Source organism: Channa argus, chromosome 13 (genome assembly GCF_033026475.1).
Source record: "Channa argus isolate prfri chromosome 13, Channa argus male v1.0, whole genome shotgun sequence".
Taxonomy (NCBI): Eukaryota; Metazoa; Chordata; class Actinopteri; order Anabantiformes; family Channidae; genus Channa; species Channa argus.
Window position 1 is genome coordinate 4,736,366 of NC_090209.1, and position 20,236 is coordinate 4,756,601.

Genomic DNA, 20,236 nt, shown 5'->3' on the forward strand with positions numbered 1-20,236 from the left:
ACCGAACCGCTACGTGCTAAGGTATTTCCCCATTTTATGTCAATGACCAATCCAATCTTTGTACAAACGCGTTAGAATAATTTACGCTAATATTACAGACGGTCTATTTTAAACTTACAGTGTAATTGTACTGTGTTATGTTGGATAAAATGTTAAATTATTTAGTTTCCTCGTAACACTTGTTGTTGTAGTGTCGTGTAATACTGAAAGTACCAAAGTTTCTTAAAGTTAGTATTGATGTTTTACTCACTTTTCATTCAACATATCTGTCAAATCACTTCTTAAATAAAAATTTTCTACAGCTCTTTGACAGTCGAGCTACAACTCCATAATCTGCCCTTTGTAAATAATATTTTGTGAAATAGAAACGTCAAAAACAACTTCCACCCAGGGACTTTCATGAAGCTCCTAGCTTTTCTGGAAATGGGGTTTTAAAAACTAAATGTATGATTAGTGATTTTGTTTCAACCTTTATTTGTCATGCAACAGTACAAAAAGGTGACCAACTTTGTTGTACTTTGTTAGTTTAAAAATGTATTTTGAAGGCTGCAAACTCCCCTAAAAAGGTTGGGTCAGAGGCAAACTAATACTAAAATCTATTTATGTTTTTTATGAACAGCATTCTAGAATATTCCTAAATTGGCAACAGGTGGGAGGATTGTATTTAGTAAAATAAGCATTAACTAACTAAATTAAGTGGTGGGTTGGGGCTCACCACTTTTTGCCAAACTTTGTACAAAGAAAAAATCACTTCAAAAAGATTCTTTTTATCAATGGAAGATTGCAAAAAATGTAGGTCCTTCACCATCTACAGTGTGTGGTATTTTAAGAAACGAGCAGAAACTGGTCACTGCTGAATGTGTGTGAGCTTTGAGGTGACCTTGCATGAGAAACCCTCATTCTGTTGTGATGAATATCACATAACACATGTAAAATTGTTGTCACTTAGCACAGTTTGCCACTACATCCAGACATGCAACCTAAAACTCCATTACACAAGGAGGAAGCCAGATATTTATACTGTGCACAAAACCCTGTCAAGTTCTCTGAGCCCGAGCTGATGTCAATCAAACACAGTGGAAACGTGTTCTGTGATCAGACGAGTTCAGGTTTCTGCTTGTTTTCTGGAAAAGTGAACGTTGGGTTCTGTGTGCCAAAGACAAAAAAAAAAAGACCTTCCAGACTGTTATCGACGAAAGGTACAAAAGCCACTATCCGTGACACACAGAGTGTCTGTGCTTGACTGGCCCTGCCTGCAGTCCAGACCTGTCTCTGAAAATATATGAATCAGCCAACAGGGACAACAGACTGTTCAGGAGCTGAAGTCCTGTATCCAGAAAGAATGTGCTAATCATGAGCCAACTTTCAAAACTGCAACAACTGGTTTCCTCAGTTACTAAACAATCAAAAAGAGCAAAAGGAAAAGGTGATGTAACACAGTTGTAAATATTTTTATTAAGTGTAATTTTTATCTTTATTGATACCCATGGAAAAATTGTCATTGGACCGTTGCACAGATGATGGCGCTACCGCAGGGGATTCACTGTGACGTGTTCAAGGATACTTTGGCACGTGGCCAAGAAGCAATGAGAATCAAAGCACCGACCTCCGGGGTTCTTACTGCCCAAAAAAAAAACACGTCTGTGTTGTCAGCAGGATTCAAACTTGCTGTAGACTCCAGAGAATTTCTAGTCCATCACCTTAACCACTCGGCCATGACAACTTCAGAATATTTCTCTTTTCCAACTTTGAGTGTGTTGCATCAAACTTTACATTTGCTTTTAGTTAGAAAGTAAAATTATAAGTTGGTCACTGAAACACTGGAAATCTGTTCTTTGTAATTTTTCAGATAAATTAAGGTTTAAGTGAATCAACCAAATTCAGCAGATTTGAGTTTTTACGGCATTTTAGAGAATCCAGATCCTCTGTAAATGGGTGTAGATTTCCATCGTGTGAAATGATGACGAAAATATGTTCAGTCTTCTATGGCATAAAGCAAAAAATACATTCAATTGTCAGTTGAAGACAAGAAATGAGGGACAGTTTGTCGTTTTTACTTTGCTACAGTAAATCACTCATGAATTTCATAAAGTGTTGCAGGTTAATTTAGTCTAAAACTACTTAATATCCTGTTAAGCCCTTGATAAAATCTGTTTCACGTGGGAACAAAACCATATCAGAAGTAGAAAACATTCATCAGTACTTCCTGTTCAGATGATAACATCATGTTTGATTACCTCGCGTAAGATGAGGACACAGACTCATTGTTCAAATTCGAGCTGAGACAATTACTGCACTAATTGATGAGTCAATCATTTTTATATGTCAGTTTTCATGCAAAAAAGAGGAAACATTCCCCAGTTTCAACTTCTCAACTATGAGGATTTGCATGTTTTCTTCTCATCTAGTGTGATTCTGAGCTGAACATGTTTGACTGGCTTGCTCCTAGACAGACACAAAAGCAATTTGATGACATTAGGGTTTTTCTTTATGTGCATGTGTCACTGCTTGCCAGCATCTTACAGATCAAATGATTAACTGAGCTGATCATTTGCAGATTAATAGATAATGATGTGTTCAGTCATCTTTACCCCTTTTACCATTTGCCAGTCGTGGGAAAGAGAGAGTGGGCGATGGTGCATCAGTGTGAGCCTGTGTGTGAGAGGCTGAGATAAGAGTGTAAAGGCAGGTTGGGTTTGGTGTGTGTGTGTGTGTGGGGGGGGGGATTGAACAGAATGAATATTATTGGCTGCAGGTTAATTCAATTTGGAAGCGGATGCTGAGTTTCAGCCAACCCTCCCACACACACACACACACACACACACACACACACACACACACACACACACACACACACACACACACACACACACACACACACACAGACATCTATTTTATCAACTGTACCAAAATGATTATAAATACATATTAGCTGCCAAAGGAAAAACAGATGGATCCAGTCGCGTGATCACAAAACATAGAGGCAGTCAAACATGCACAATTTAAAAACCTTATAGGAGATATTTTAGATGATGTGTGGGTGACATGTAGTTCTCCTTTTTCTACACATCTGTTCTTCTACGCACCACATCTTTCTCCCCATTCTCCTGATATTATAATACATGTCATCTGAACGGATCCCTTTGCTATCAAAAAGGATACCTGAATGGTTCCTGTTGTCACCGATGTCAGTGAGGGCTGGAGTGAGTGGGTGGGTGGTGCTGATGCTTTGAATGCGTAAGGGATGGGAGGGTGGGGGGATGTTTATTGGAAGGACTGGACCCTCTGTCTCAGCCACTCGCTCGCTCTCTCTCTCTCTCTCTCTCTCTAGCTCTCTTTCTCGGGAGGAGAATTATAAATGAAACAGTTTTGGTAACCACATGTTGCAGCGCTTGATTGAACTGCTGCGGCAGCTCCTACCTACCTCCCCTCTCTTTGCATTGTACATCTAACTAACAATGTGCCCGCTGCATCTGTAGTTTCTGCCACCTGTGGCCGCACTTCGTTTCCCTCTACGCCACAAAGAGACACCAACAATAAAAAGGGGGAGCTAAAAGAGGAGGAGAAGAGCCGGAGGATATCTTTCCTGATAAGTGGACTTCTGACAGACAGAGAGAGAGAGAGAGAGAGAGAGACACAGAGAGAGAGACAGAAGTCCTCACTGCAGGTGACACAAATGAAAGGTAAGATAATGAGGCTGATCCCATGATCACATTGGATGCATTTTAATGCTGCAGACTGTCCGCCTAATGATGCACGTATTAAACATCCCTGTCATTTATGAATAGAGATAATTCCATCCGTGTCATTTTGTTTTCAATCAAGGAAAGGTCAGCTAGTTAGACAATGATTAAAACTGCCAGTCATGCATCATGTTTTCCAGTGTAAACAGGTGGTTTTAACAGGTGGTTGCTACAGAACCCACTCTCAGATTTCGGCACTGATGATCACATGTGGCACTGCTAATAGAAAATGTTAAGAGTTACGATGGGAAGATGGTGTTTCAGCATGCAGGGTGATTCATATGACTGAGCCGACCGGCAGAGAAGCACCCCGGGACTGCCACTTTTTAACACTAATTACTTTAATCTGAAATGCCACGAAGATAGGAAATCCAAGAGAAAGCAGCAGACACCTGCCACAGAGCTCAAGGAAATGTTCATTTTAAAGCATAATGCTAACTTATTTAGAATTTGAATCCACATCGTCTTTCATTCCACATAAGTTATTTAATGATGCTCAGTGTCGGTGTCACGCCACTTGTTGTCACCTTTTCGCTGACGGCCACGGGGCATTTAGCAGTCTAGACATGCATGAATGGAAATCTTGCTTAATACACCTGTAAGAGGGACAAAGGGACATGTTGCTGTTGGATTCTCAACCTGTGGTTGACTGAACACATGATGGCAATGTTGAGACACACAACACAATTCTCTTTAACTGCGTCTGAATGACCTTTTCCTCGCCGCAAATAACCATGTGGTGCCTAAAATCTCTGCTCGGCAATTAGAAAGACTTGATCAAATTCGCTATTGATTATGAAGGACTTCTGATGTAGACTGTGAAAGTTGTGTCTGAAGAATTTCCTGAGTGATTAGTTGTTGGTTATTTTTTTATTTTTTTTATTTTTTTTGTGTTTCATATCTGGGACAGAGCTTACCTGTTGCTTTAATTGCAACCAGTCACAATATTACAAATAGTGGCCCACTTTAGAGATGTTACTGGTCAGTCTGCAGGCAAGCAAGCAGATTTGTCTCTATGGAAATTGCTTTCGTCATAACACTTCCTATCAAGGCTGTGCTGGGGCTCTGGTTGTGCAGCAGACACAGAGCCTCGGCAGCACACTAACCAAGATTGCGGGTAGAGGAGACAGCAGCAGTGAAGCACTGCCCCAAAGCAACAGATTATTATTGTATAATTTAACATATTATGCAACACTGTGTTCGTTACAAGGCATTTTTAATTTGAAGGGTTTTTTTTCTATCACATGGTGCTAAAAAGTGATCTGCTCTGCTTTTACATTGTTGGTGTGTTGGAACGATGATACCACATCCTAAATTTGTTTTATTGCTGTGACCTTTATCTCAAATGCCTGTGTCGCCCTCTTTAAGGCGCCTTGCTTTTACATCATATTGTAGGAGTTTATTGCGGTTCAAATACTATAAAAAACTGCTGCACTGAACAGACATTAGCAGCTTTCATCTAGTTTTGGAGTCTGTAATGAGACCCGGCTGTGTGTTTGATGTTATTACTGTATAAAAAAGGGCTTAAAAAAAGGTGGAAAAGATGCTTAATGTTATGTTAAATAAATAGTAAATTAATTCTAAAATACAACAACAAAACAATCATTGCCAACTCATTTTGAATGAGTTTTACATGGACAGATTAAAGAGACACTAAAGAGTCAGTTAACACTGCCTGTCACTTTGTTGTAAGTTTACAAGATGTCCGAGCGCATGGCCTTTTTAATAATGTGAGCAATATCTATAACACGTGGAGAATGTGTAACATTAGTCTGGTTTACATACCAACATACAGTAACGTGGAAGTTTTTGTATGGGTCAAACATATGTCACATTACTTAGGTAGAATGTTCCGATATCTGTACTAGTAGTTTTTACTATTACCTCCAACATTCTAATACAAATATCTTTCTAGTCCCTACATTTTTAAAACAGGCTTGTCACTTTGCATTTGAGGGAAATGATCCGTTTTCTTTTAATTTGCATCACTGCGCACTTGTAATTCGCTGTCCTGACCTGTGGATATTTCCTAGCAGCTATGTGCGGTGTGTTACAGTTGACAGCCCAGCTCTATTCTAATGTTCGCTTATATGTTTACAAGTTTGCTTATTACATATTAGTTGGGTCTCAGACAGATATGTCTGATGTGTTTGTGTTTATCTGCATGCATACATTTATAATGTTTCAAGTTCTGTTGCTGACATCATAAACTGTAATTTAAATTGTGTGTTATGTGAAATAGAATAATATTTTATTTATAATATAGTAATTATATTAATTAGACTTGAGTTCCAGTTAGCTTTGCACAGAGACACCTGGTAGAAATGCACTTGTTACTTGTATAGTTTGAGTACAAGCCTGTACTTTTTCACCTTTACTTGAGTAACGATGTTGAATCAGTACTTTTACCCCAAAACTACTTTTACCAATTGTTTTTTTACACAGATATCTGCACTTCTGCATAAGGAAAGAAACTGTGTACTTTTGCCACCTCTGGCTTTGCATAAATTATTTTAGCATATGGTTCTGGGGAAGGATGTATTATGATGAGTAAATCCTGCATCAAAACCATAGCTTGCATTCATTCCAAGAAAAGTGGTGCATACATTGAAAAAAAAATTTCCGTCAAACGCTCTTCAGGACTCATGCCATGTTTTTGGGCCCATAAAGTCTGCGTACTAGTGACCTCCACCATGCCTCTCGTCGCTTTCTGCTTGCACACCTGAACGGGGCTTTACTAGACTTTCCAAACAATATTGGACCAAATATATCAAATGAATGATTGCAGAAATTGTGATACCACTTCTGGCCACTACATCAAATTTGCTTCACTGCCCAGTGCTGATCTTATGGACAAGGTTCAGGGACAATACAGAATGTAGTTCATCTGTGTTTTGGGAAGTGCCTGTGTGTGACAGGGATGGGTCACTCATGTTTCACAAACTCTCAGCAGTCCCTCCAGGATTTTGCAGGCTCTTTGTGATTGTCATAACTTAAACCCCCTGATTTTTTGTGATGCGTTTTTTGCGTATGATGTTTTCAATTGCAAGGTTGCACAGAATACAAAAGGTAATTTAAAAAACTGCTTAAACTATTAGAATCATTTAGCCTAAGGTTTGCTTTTCTTCTTTAGTTTTTTCAACATCAGAACTAAATTAATTACTAAAACAAACATTTTAGTATTGTTTTATGTTTGGCTTTCCATCCAGTTGGGCTAGTGAGCTGAAAAGTTGATTGATTTGATTCAGAATTACTTTGTTCGTTTATGTAATGTTACGACTGTTATAACAAGCACTTGCACAGGTAATTTAAGCTTTATCTGATCTTAATATTGCAAATATTTGGCACTGACTCTTTCACTTGCTCTACAGAGCTGATACAAAATCTCTGGAGCAAAACAACATTGCTTCTTTAGGCAGTAGGTGAGTGTTGTAGCTCAGGAGATATATGGTCATATGATTGGCTAAAAGGTTCCCGGTTTAAATCCACCAGGCAGTGTGTGGACTCCAGTTTCCTCGCACAATCCAAAAACCATCCACGCTAGTCATTTAAAATTGCCCATAGGTGTTAATGTGAGTGCAAGTGGTTGTCTGTCTGCGTACACTATGTCTGTCTGCGTTGGCCCTGAGATAGACTGGCGACCTGTCCGGAATGTACCCCCCCTCTTGCCCTATGATAGCTGGGATAGGCTCCAACCCCCTGAGACCCTAACTGAGGATGAGTAGTTACAAATAATGGATGAATGAAATAATGACATGAATTTAAATGATTTCTTTGGCTATTTCAAATTGTTGGTCCAGTTATATATGTATGCATAATTTATACATACATATTAAAATCATTATAAGGCCTTTATAAGTTATTTTTATTACTTTTCCTGTGATATTTAAAAAAAAGAATTCTGTATTTTGTCTTTATTTGAGTGAAGAAACAAGAGGAAGGTGAGGAATGTAACATGCAACAAAGGTCAACAGCATGATTTAAATTGTGGCATCTATGATGCTCTGTAGCTTTTGTTTTGGACCTGAAGCATGTAATGAGTTCTTCTTCCCTGTTTTTGCATGCGACAACAAACCAGACAACTTGCAACATGCCTGGACTCATTAACAAGGAGAACCGGAGCGCCTTGCCTCTCAGTGTCTCTGACATCACTTCATGTGTCAGGGGGTATACTTTGGCTCTAACAGCCTCCATGACCTATGAAAATATTGAGGATCATGCCATCGAAGGTGAGTGTATGCACCACAGGAGACTAATTTGTTTAACTCAGCCAGCCACTTTCAACCAATTTAAATCCACCCAGTGCTCCAAAAGACCCTATTGTTAAATTCATTTTTATCGACAGAATATGTGTAATTGCTTGTTTACCGTCTGTGCTTCAAGTTCTCGTTGCTTTTTTTTTTTCCTCGCCTGCTGCCTTTTAGGGATCTTCATTTATCCACTTGAAGAAAACTCCATTGTTGTGGGGTTTGAGGCCATGATATCCAGTCAAATTTTTACACTGCAAATCAAAGACAAGACAAAGATTGAAGACTGTTATCTGGATTGCTGCATCCCATCTAATGGAACCCTCCAGAGTGGCAGCGGTAAGATAAACCTGCTTCCGTCAATATGTTTGTATCAGCAATAGATTGTGTGTGTCTAACCTGAAACGGGTGACAAATAGTGGTGATCACACAGAAAATTATTAGTATTTTCCCTTTAGCATTTTAGCCACTTTGAGTTCATAGTTTTGATTTTATGGCAATTTTACTGTTGTCGCTTACTCTAACAGCTGTTAGAGATTCTAGTGATCTAGTGAGCATAGTGGAACTTTTATCGCCTACAAAGTCACATATTTGCCCCAGGAATAGGAAGACATACTATTATACTGGCAGAAAGATAATATTGGACACACATTTATCAGGTGAATACAAACATGACTTTAAATGAGTACTTATTGGAAGGGCTATTGCTCCATTTATCTATGCTGTGTCTGAGAAATGACCCACATTAGTGTCATCGGGGTCACCTCAGGTCAGACTACAACAACAGAAAGAATTGCCTTTGTTTTCCACTGTTGTGCTTGATAGAGACGCTTATGAGGAAAAGAGTATTTTAAAATGGACAAAATGTTGTATCATAGGAAATGTGGGATCTAATATTATTGGAATATGGCTCAGATGAGACTAAAGTAAATGCACGTTTATAGCGCTTTTCTACCTATTAGTACTCAAAGCGATGTGCACTGCTTCTTATTCAGCCATTCGCACTCATTAGCACACACACACACCAACAAAGTGGCCAATACCGGGAGCAACTAAGTTGGGGTTCAGTGTCTTGCTCAAGGACACTTTGCGACCCGAGGAGCCGGGGATCGAACCAGCAACTGTGGCATTGATGGACGATCGCTCTACCTTCTGCACTACAGTCGCCCCAAAGGTCAGGAGGTCAGGAGATCTCTGGTGCTTTGCTTTATCCTTTGACTTGAACTTGCAAAACACAACCCATTTTCATCAAATGTCAATTTTTTTATGGGTCAAATATAGGTTAGCTTAAAATTAGTTTTTCTCTTTATTAGAATTTCCACGGGCCTGTAGAACCATTAGGATGTGACATGAAAATAAAAATATGATGCCCTGCTTCACTCAAACAAAGACACAGAAACCCCTTCTCTAGAATTTTCTCTGAGACCAATCTTAAGCTTTAAACAGTAATAATATTATAGGTCTCAAAATAAAACCTCCTTTTTAAATTTGCTTTAATCTTTAGTGTTGAAAAATCCCCTGCTGAGACTTTAACACACACATTAAATAAACGTCCAGCCTCTTTAAGTAAAGTAATGCTACCTTTCTGTACTACCAGTGATGTGTGTAAGGCGTTCAGGAAGGAATCAGGCATTAAAGATAACTCCTGGCAGTTCCTGAACATCTTTACATTGGACTTGGACACTTTGGAGTGTCATTTAAGTCATAGTTTAAAAAATTAGTTCAGGGTGCTTGTTTAGTAATCAAGTCTGGTGTTACAGGACATATAGTGATGGATGAGGATTTGGAGAGGACAGTGTTAGTGGTTAACCTCGGGATCATTCCTCCCATGGAGACAGTCCATATTCTGGTCAGTACCTCCTCCGAGCTCTACACCCTGCCCAGCGGGGGAATCAGGGTGTCATCCCCATCGGTGTGTACGCCAAGAGTACAGAGGACCATCAATGAAGAGCAGGGACTGTCCCCAAACTTCTCTAGACTGTAAGGAAAAAATCCCATCTCAACAACTGTCTTTTTGATAATACAGCTTGTTACATGTTTTCAGATTGGTGAATTTAAATGTGGATGTGGCACTGTAAAGTGGAAAGATTTATATATGTTTATTTAAAGTGGATCCTGACTTTAGTTATGTAGTTATGTCTTACAATTCTTAGGCGGGAAAGGCATGCCAGCGCCTCAAGTCCTCACGGTCAAACTCCCAGCACCCCTCAGCTGTGGCTGGTTTCACTGCTGGAGGAGGAAGCCATCAACTCGATGGACTATGAGTTCAACTTTCAGCTGGAGATACGAGCTCCCTATCTCCTTGCAGGTCAGACATCCACTTATCATTTGTCAAATACAAATTTTGCCAGCGTGCACAATGGTATAACAGGCCCAATCACTTGAGCTATTCTGTAATCAAGAAATGCATTTTAGTGCTCCTTGATGGCTCTCACATGTGCCATAAGTGTAGACGCTAAGTTGAATTAACTCTTGGTAGCTGATTGGTTGAGGTTGAATCTGGATCTCTACTAATGTTGAAATGAAGGAATGTTTTTTGCCAAAAGTCAGATGAGAAGATACAACTCTGATGTCTGTCCATTCAATATCAAGCTACAGCCAGGGGATGGTCACCTTAGCTTAGATTAGCATAAAAACTATTATATCGTAGTGTAAACAAAAAAGCTCCCTGATTAACATTTTATACTTTTTAATCACTACTAGTTTTATAATTTAAGCAAATACAACTTGTCAACTTGTAAATTTTAAACATGCTGGTAGATTGTGCACGTGTACCTAATAAAGTGGCCAGTCAGTATAACGTGGACATGAAGCCAACAGTGATTTGCTCTGCTGTTCAGGTGTAGAGAGCCCCTCTCATGCCATCCGAGCTGATGCAGACCCTCTGGCCCGCTCTGCCACCAGCATTGTCATCACTCTGGCAGACAACTACACTTATGATTGTCCTGTCACCATCCTCATTTACCCAAGTGGTAGGTAAACACCTCTATTCTCCTGAACAAACTTATACCACTACCTCCCAATTAGTCTTTCCTCCCATCTCAAGTACAATATTATTAAATTGTTTTATTTTGAGTTTTTTTTTTGTTTTTGTTTTTTCAAGCGTTTTTCACAGCAATTTTAGGTTAAGGTATGTGTGTTTCAGTGTTTTATTAGAACAACTAGATGGTCCTCTCATTATTAATCTATCATAAGCCAGCAGAGTTAGATGCCACTGTGTGGGTGTGCAGTGTCAGCTCTCCCCCCCCCCGTGCTATCAATTTTCCCTCATTGCCTGTCTCGACCTACAGTATATGTGGGCCAGTTTTCTCCCAGAGGCGGCAATGAGTCCCGGCCTTGCTGATCCAACCGGATTCTTACAAAGGCTTTGTTCACAAACAGACCTGCAGCAAGTGCCACGCAATTCAATTCAGACCTGTGCTGTAGTTTCAATCTCGACATGGATGCTCGACTCAAGTAGAGAGATGGAGGAAAAGGGAACTGAGCTGCATTACAGGCAGACGTGTGTGGCGGTAACAAACAAAACTATAAATGCAGAACGTAGCCGGCTATTTGTAATCTACAGCTTGGTTTATTGATGACCATAAACACAGACTGTGTGCCATTAAAGTTTATTATGGGATATTATAATCCCTCATAAAATGTAATTTATAGTTGTAGACTAATATAAGATAAAAGTGAGGGCAATTATGTCATTTTTTGTCAGTACTTCTCAGAAATATGTAACAATCATCCCAGATAATATCCTTAATTAACCATTAAACATTATCCACCCGAATTCTACGTGAAATCAGATGCTGGAAACAACAGTACTGGAGCTAAAATTATATACACAAACATTTTATGACTATACTTGGTAGAGGGACTCTAAGACTTTTTGTCTAAGAAAATGGAAGACATGCAGAATAGTAGTAGAAATAATAGTACAAATCCCCAGGATTCCATCCCCTGAGCTAATTTATCTTTCTTGAAACCCAGCTGTGATGTAGCATCTGGTCTCACTTTTCGGCATTATCCATCCACTTCAATCTGCTTTACAATCTGCTTATAATATACATAGATAGCTTCATCTCTGTCCCGAATAACTGTATGTCCTTAGAGCCTCATCAGCCACATGTGCTTATTGAGAATGGAGACATGACACAGGAGGAGTATGATGAGTATCTTCACGGCCGGAGCGATTTCATCAGGGCCACCAAGAAGGATTCCAGCAATGAAAGAAAAGTGAGTGTGTCATTGCCATCAGCATCATACACCAAAATGGGATTTTAACCAATTCTTCCTCAAACAGTCCCTCCTCAAAGCCAATGTCATTTTGAACGGAGCAGTAAAAACCACATAATTGCACCCTATCACAAACAAGGCCCCGCTACAACAAATCATATTTTTCTGAGACTGGAATGATCTTGTTACAATAGTTGTCAAACTAATTTCTTACGGTATCTTGAGAAATAATGCATTAAAAATTAGGCTCCACATTTCAGAGTTCTGTATGGTTAAATCAGCTCCTTTGTTAAAGAACAGGACTTATAAATTCAGCAGTTTTCCGATGGATCAGACGAGTCAAATGAATGATTTTTGCTAACAAGAAGCTAACAACAGGTCTGAAATCTACAGTCAGTCCTAAGATGGCAGCTGCTAGTCAGTTAGGCTAGTTTCACCAACTTTACTGGGAGTAACCCAGGTGTTTCCTTCTGTCCTGTTGGTTTACTACATAAATTATTCCTGTCAAATCACAAACTGACTGACCAAGATGTCTTTCAGCTTTTTGCCCGTTATTTTTCAATTACAGATCTGATCACAGAAACTCAGTTACAGCTTTAGCTAACGTAAAGTTAGCTGTCTCCGTTAGGTAGCTTTCACTCGACTACTACGTTGGTTAGTCCCTCCGGTATTTTCTTGGTATTTTAGTGATTGTGACATGATTTCATGATGTCTCTTGTTAGAAAAATGTGATGCGTGCAAAGTTTGATATTATTGTGGAATTTATTGTAGTGACTGCAACATCTGAAACTTCCTAGCGGCGCTGCTTAGCATTACTGGGAGTTACAATGTAAATGCTAATGAGAGATGAAATCATGATACCTCCAAAAATGTGTGTATTCTGCCCGTGTGTATTGCTGCCAGCTGTTGCTAAGGCATTTTATTTAGTTTATTCAATAGTCTTCATTAGCGCCACATAACTGTTACTATGAACGAAGCGAACCTCTACAATAAGCCCAAATTACAGTATTTACAAGCCCGGGAAAAGTGTCAGTCTGGAAACATTGGTGGCCTTTTTTTTTTGGCTTTTTTATTTTCAGTCTGCTGGTTAAATAGCTTTGTTTATTAGCTCATGAGAATCAGGTGTCTTTCCATTTCCATCTCAGCGGTGATGGGGTTGTTAAGTGACCAGCAGACCTAAACAACTAGGAGAAGGAGAGACAGCACTTAGCCATAAAAATGGGTTTCTATGGAAACGCTCCAAAGGCTCGCCACATTCTGCCTGAAATTTCCTCCACATCTACGATAATTGATGTGTTCTTTCTATTGACCTGATTGTCTCTTTTCATCAAATTTTCTGCCTTCTTGAAATAATAAATAAAAGCCTATGTGCAGATTCACAGCCCGCCCAAACACTTCACGGTGCCAAGTCCCCTTTAACTCACGCTTTTGCTTCTGACTCCTGTCTTTACAGGTTGATATCATTCACAGGCGACTCCATAAGGACATTCTCCACAACCCTGTGGTCATGTTGAACTTCTGTCCAGACCTCAAATCTATTAGCTCAGACTTGAGGAAGGTTCACGGCGAGTTTATCTTCCTCATTGACCGCAGCGGCAGCATGAGCGGAGTTAACATTAACCGAGTGAAGGTATTTTAATCTCGGCGTATTTCCTTTACTGTATTTATGCTGCTTTAATGAATACGTGAAGGCACAAACTGATTTCCAAATAAACTGGATTATGCACCAGTTTGAAGGTGGATATTATTCTTAAATATTTCACAATACATGCTGCAGCTGATGCCAAATATAGATATAATGCCAAGCTAATGCATCAAAGCACATAGTGAACGTGATAAAATGTTAACGTTTGTGTAATTGCTTTTCTAGGTCATACTAAGTCACACTGTTGCCTCAGTCTGTGGGGATTAAAGACCGGTTTAGCCAACTGTGTGAAGGATACACAAGGATATTGATCGGCCAACCATTCACCATACAATATGTGTGCCAGCTGCTAGGTTTAGAACTGCAAGTCTCATGTCTTAAGAGATTTCATGTGAGGTTTTTTTTACGGAGCCAACTCAGGCTCATTCGAGGTTATTTTTTGATATGTTTGTATGGTGTTGTCTGCTTGTCCACTGCTTGTGCAATGAGTGACTCAGGCTTTTATTGGATGTGTCTCATGCTATAGAGTCTTGACTTAGGGCCAGGTGCTGATGTAATCACTATTTACCAAAGCTATTCCAAGAAATTCTGCAGAATTTAGGATTTTATTTTTTGTTGAGGCATTTCATTATGGATCTTTGTGATCTTTGTGCTCTTCGCCTGAATAGAGGTTGAGACAATTGGTTTTCTTCTAGGAACTGCCCCTCTGCTGTAAAAGCCACTGGTGGGTGAAGTGTTACTATATGATGCTGCTCTCCACTCGCCCCTCTCTTTGAAAATATCTACTGTGCAATGATGGCAGCTCTGTATAGCACTCTGCTCCCTTTCAACCGGTCATCAGCACTGCTCTCTCTTTCTCAGGATGCCATGGTGGTGATTCTCAAGAGCCTTGTGCCCGGCTGCCTTTTCAACATCATAGGGTTCGGCTCGGGTTTCAAGTCGCTGTTCACAACCAGCCAGAACTATGACGAGGTAATGAAAAATGCTGTTTAGTTATTTTTATAGGAAGTTCTGGAATCCAGCATTTTTGGACCTTGACCCAAACATTGCAGTGCTGGAATATTTGAATCATATTAAAGCAAAAATACCAAAACGTAAATATACTCAAATGCAAATTATTAAACAAGACCTTAATCCAAAATACATTTTTTTAATAAAAGTACATAATATTATCTGCAAATTCATTTAAAGAATAGCAAAGTAAAAATTCTTGGTTTTATTATTATAACATTATCAAATTTTTAATACTACTTTATCAGTAATTAAGTGACATTGACTGTTGCAGTTCAGTATTTTAATCCAATGGCTTCCGACCTAAAGATTAGATCGTACCTCAGAATACGGCGAAAAGATAAATAATGGAAAAGTTGAAAAAAGTTCTGTAACACACATTTATATGATTTTTTTACAGGTAGTAAATATTTTCCTGTGAAATGTGTAATTATGATGACCAGGGTTCGGATAATATTGCACAAATAGCCGCTTATATTCAAACCTTGATCAAAGTTCTAATTCTCATCAAGTTGCTTCTTAATTTTTGTATTTGTGTTCATTTTCTAGTCTTAACCCTAAAAGTCAACCTGACTCACTAAAAGCTTTTGAGCATTGCTGTCCTCAACTAACAGTAAATAGTGTGCTCAGAATACAGCCACTTCATAGTAGTGCATTACTTTCATTATTTGAACAGATATCCAAATCCGTATATTCTTATTGTTACATAATTACATTGTTGAGGAACAGTGCAACATAAATCCTCAGAACTTTCAAATGGCACAGAGTGGTGGGAAAAAATGAAAAGGTAATGCAAGTTATCTGCTGATAACTGCAACAAAATTCTAGTTTTACAGTAGTATGAATATAAAGTTAGTCTTTTAGTAGACTTATATATAAAAGAATTAGAATATGACCCTAGCTTATGGTATTTTAGACAATTTAATGGTGATTGAAATTTACACCATTGTTTATTAAGAAAACCATCTGCGCTCACTGCAGGCTGTAAAAACGAAACGGTTTTTGTTAAATATGATCACAATCATTTTGCCTTTATTAAATTTTGAGGCTATAGTTAAACTCTGCTGCATCATCTATATTCATCTTTAAACACTATACCCGATAAACTAAATGAAAAGTCTTACACATTAAATACTACCTTCACATCTCTAATTCTGTATTTTATGTGTGTCTGAAAATATAAACTGCAAAAGTGAAAAGCAACATGCATCGCATTGAAGAAGCTGGTTCCAGATAGCGATTAGCCGTTTTGCTTACAAAATCAATTGAAATAATTGCCAATTAATTTTTTGCCAAATGGCTAATCAAATAATTAAAAACTTGGTATTTGTATCATCTTGAGATAATGGTAATTGCAAGGTCTTGTTTTAATGTGAATTTGTTTATGTTTGACAGAACGTTTTAATAATCACAATTTCATTTTGCTCCGATGATTACAATTTGGTGATGAACATATATTATAATTTTGTTAAGCTCATCAATACATTGTTGTTGTAAAATGCTATAAATGGTATATTTCTTCCTATCCAACATGATCCAGGAGGCCCTGGCCCTGGCTTGTGAGTATGTCAGGAAGCTCAGAGCCGACATGGGGGGGACCAACATCCTGGCACCGCTCAACTGGATCTTGAGGCAGCCGATGATCAGTGGACACCCCCGCCTACTTTTTCTGCTCACCGATGGGGCCGTGAGCAACACAGGCAAAGTTATTGAGCTGGTCCGCAGCCATGCACGCTACATCAGGTAAGTGCATTATCACCGTTAACATAGTTTGTCACTTTGCTGAATACAAATAAGTGAATAATATTAGAATAAGAGGAAAAGATACAAAGACAAATGTTGTGTATCGTCAAGGCTGTTATGGCTTCTAAACACATTTGATCCAATAGAATGTAATTCATAGTTACACGTTGGTGAAGTGAACAGTGCATTTGTCCGAGGTAGCTGCCAGGTTATTTAGAGTTAAGAATGAACAAAGCCCCTGTTTGCTGTGTCTGAGCAAGTGATAAATTATCCGGGGGTTATGATCGTTATGCAAATACTAAAATCAAATCTCACGGATAAGATAAAAATCGCATCTAGGGATTGTCGGGCGCATACATTAATGCAACACCTGGTTGTGAGATATAACCCTCTCTAAATGAAATCTGGAAATACGCAAAGAATGCATAGCACTACAACGAAACATGTGCAGGCTCGATTTTATTCATTTAAATAACCAAAGAACCTCTAGAATAAGGACACGGAATGTCCCTGCAGTATGCAAAAACAGCAGGTGTCAACTGAGAGTAAGTGCCAGTGGCACAATAGATCTGCAGTACACAGGGAAATCATTAATTTTACCACCTGAATTTAGGTCTCACACTGTGAGTCCCTCTCCTGAGTCTCGCTGGAAAAACCTGACTTTTGCCTCCCCCCTTTTAATGGCTGGCTGCCCTCTGATTATTGCATTACATACACAGAGCGTGATTATTTCATCGACACCTCTAGGGTTTTTACCACACTATGCTTACAATAAGCCATGAATCCCTTTTCCAAAATCAACTGAAGGCTCTTAACCAAGTAGAATGCGACATTTCTCTTTTGTTCTGTCCTCTTTGATTCTCATTAAAAATGCAAAAGAATGTGGCTGGCAAAATTGAATTAGCCAGCTCATCCCACTGAAAAATAAAACTGCATTAGAATAGTAGAATTAAGTATCGCTGAACTTCCCTGGAAAACTCTGAGAAGCGGAAACAGTCATGTCTCAACTTTCAATCAAGAAAGTTAATGACCTGTTTTTTTTTCCATGAGCTTGACAAATTAGATTTTTTATAGATAGTCTATTTCCACAGCATCTCTTTTCTGTTGTCATCTATGAAATGTGTGCACACACTTAGACAATGCCTGTTTATATGTTTAGAAATGCCTTGATCTGTCCGTGGACCTGCAGTGTTCTAATCTGTTTGTACAGATGTTTTACATTCGGCATAGGACAAAATGCTTGCAGGAGGCTGGTGCAGGGACTGGCGTCAGTTTCTAAAGGAACAGCAGAGTTCCTGGCTGATGGAGAAAGGCTGCAGCCCAAGGTACTCATTTTCAGCTTTGTGTATCACTCCTAATGACATCCAGTTATCCTGAGGGCCACTGGAGAGCCATTATGCAGTCGTATCAGAGCACTGAGAGTCTGCCACTGATACCAATTAAGAAATCATATCTCAGAGATGCCATTCGCATTATGCACTGGTCTGGGAGAAACTGTGTTTTGTATCTGAAAGCCTATTTTAGTTGGCTTTCTTTGTACTCCGCAGATGATAAAGTCACTGAAGAAAACCATGTCTCCAGCACTCAGCGACATTTCAATCGAGTGGCTCTTTCCTGAGACCAAAGAAGTGCTGCTGTCACCTGTGGGTAACACCTTCCTGTTTCCAGGGGACAGTCTGATTGGCTACAGTGTGGTTTGTGACACCACCCGCTACCACACCAACCCTAAGTCTGTAAGTGCAAGACACCTGCTGAAAAGTGACAGATGCAGGATGACTTTCTGTGTTTTGAATATTTCACAAAAAGACCCTTAAATTACACCATTTGATCAATATCTAAATGCCAAAATATCTTTGAAATTCAAATGGTGATGAAGGGACCAAGGCCAACTGCAAACCCTGTTTTCAGAGAAGTTAGGAAATTATGTAAAATGTCAATAAAAAGAGAATGTGATGATTCACAAATAACATAAAAGCAAATCTTGAAACTGAGAAATGTTATTGTTTTTCTGATAAATATTTGCCCTTTTTTTGAATTTGATGCCAGCAAGTTTCAAAAGTTGGAAAAGGGGCCACAAAACCCTGGAAAAGAGACCAAGCAGAACATCCTAAAACTAATGAGGTTAATATGCAACAGGTCAGTTTGGATTGGGTATAAAAAGAGCAATCGAGAGAAACTGAGGATCGAGTAAGGTTTTTCCCCGTGAAAGACTGTGGGCAGATAGTTCAGCAGTTTAAGCAGTCAACGCCTTTTAGAAACATTCGTTGCAAAAAATACGTCTGGAGGCCCTAAAACTGTTGACCATTAGAATATGTATTTTTATTTCCATTTTACACAGTGTCCCAAGTTTTCTGGAAATTGGGTTTGCTTTAAAAAGTCTTTTAAATCCAACCATGTTGATGGGTCTTCATTGACCTGCACTTAAAAGTGTCAAATACTCAAAATCTTAACAGGATAAGAGGAGGAGATACAGCATGATGCGCTCTATTGAGTCAGCCAGCTCCGTGTTTTACCACTCTCAAGAAGAGGACCCGGTGAAGGCAGGTGTCGACAGTCAGGGACCCTACAGAGAGCCACCCTCCGGCCCTCTTTCTGACTCCTACCAGGACTCAGTGACAGATGGCAGCCCTGTCACTACAGAGCAAGACCCCATGGGTAAGAACTTACAGTAACGTTCAAGTGAGAGGTTTTCTAATTGGTAAATATTAATTTGTGCTTGTTCCATTAGTCTCAACTAGACATTATTTGTCAGTCAAAGGCCCTTGTTGGCTTATTCAGATAGAATGTAGATATAAGTCAAGTAAAAGGTTTTTGCTTGTGTGAGGGATTCAAAACTAGTTGAAAGGTGAGAATGGTGTGGGGATGTTTCTTAGAAGAAGGGAAGAAACTGTTAAAAAGAATAAAAAATTGGATAATAAGACAGATAAAAAGATAAAGATGAAAGAAAGTTTAATAGTTAAGTTTGACAAAGAAGTTTGAAAAAGAAGAGAAACTAAGAAGATTGCTTTTGAAATAAGATTTAACTTCACTGGGGCTTTTTGTTTGAAAACCTAGCATGTCTGACAGCATCCTGGTAATATTCTGACGCTATCTAGCACTTTTATTTTGAAAACCAGCCCTTCTGGTGAGGCGTTACGTCAAAGAACTTATGAGGTTGGGTCAGGTGTGTGTGTGTGTGTAATTAACATTTTTTAGCCAAAACAGTAGATAAAACAGAGAAAGCAAATACTGGCTCATGCAGACACAAAGACAAACCTTGATTCAAATACTATAGCTCATCTTGATACAGTTTTAAAAGTAGCAGTAGTACATGATACACATATCTGATACTCATACACTAATAAGACAGTACAAGTAGACAAAGATTACAAGATAACAGTAATATCCCAGAAGTACCAGGCAGGCTAAAATCAAATGAATTAGAAGAAATTTAAAACAGAAAACTGGCTGGTTACATTTGAATTGGAAAGAAGGGAAATGGAAAAGGAAGGAATTAAAAACAGGGGGTAGAAAGGATAGAAGGGAAGAACTGGGACAGGAAAGATGGTGGGAAAGGAGCAGAATAAATAGAGGAGTAAAATAAGGTGACACAAAGATAGAGGACAGAAGGAAAGAAAGGAATG

General features: G+C 39.0%; 1 protein-coding gene across 2 annotated transcripts in view; it reads left to right on the plus strand.

Moving 5' to 3' along the window:
• The first annotated feature begins 3,325 nt into the window (after positions 1-3,325).
• The window catches only part of vwa5b1 (von Willebrand factor A domain containing 5B1), a 29,718-nt gene continuing 12,807 nt past the window's right edge, over positions 3,326-20,236 (plus strand). Inside the window, exons 1-13 of one of the 2 annotated variants that reach the window (XM_067527270.1) lie at positions 3,326-3,683; positions 7,822-7,972; positions 8,168-8,329; positions 9,751-9,970; positions 10,144-10,298; positions 10,831-10,962; positions 12,090-12,214; positions 13,668-13,844; positions 14,721-14,831; positions 16,411-16,613; positions 17,824-17,938; positions 18,161-18,346; positions 19,067-19,268. In XM_067527270.1, the coding sequence (XP_067383371.1) occupies positions 7,834-7,972; positions 8,168-8,329; positions 9,751-9,970; positions 10,144-10,298; positions 10,831-10,962; positions 12,090-12,214; positions 13,668-13,844; positions 14,721-14,831; positions 16,411-16,613; positions 17,824-17,938; positions 18,161-18,346; positions 19,067-19,268 (1,927 nt within the window). In that variant the 5' untranslated portion in view covers positions 3,326-3,683; positions 7,822-7,833. The remainder of the gene's footprint in view (positions 3,684-7,821; positions 7,973-8,167; positions 8,330-9,750; positions 9,971-10,143; positions 10,299-10,830; positions 10,963-12,089; positions 12,215-13,667; positions 13,845-14,720; positions 14,832-16,410; positions 16,614-17,823; positions 17,939-18,160; positions 18,347-19,066; positions 19,269-20,236) is intronic. The other variant, XM_067527269.1, reaches the window with a different exon arrangement.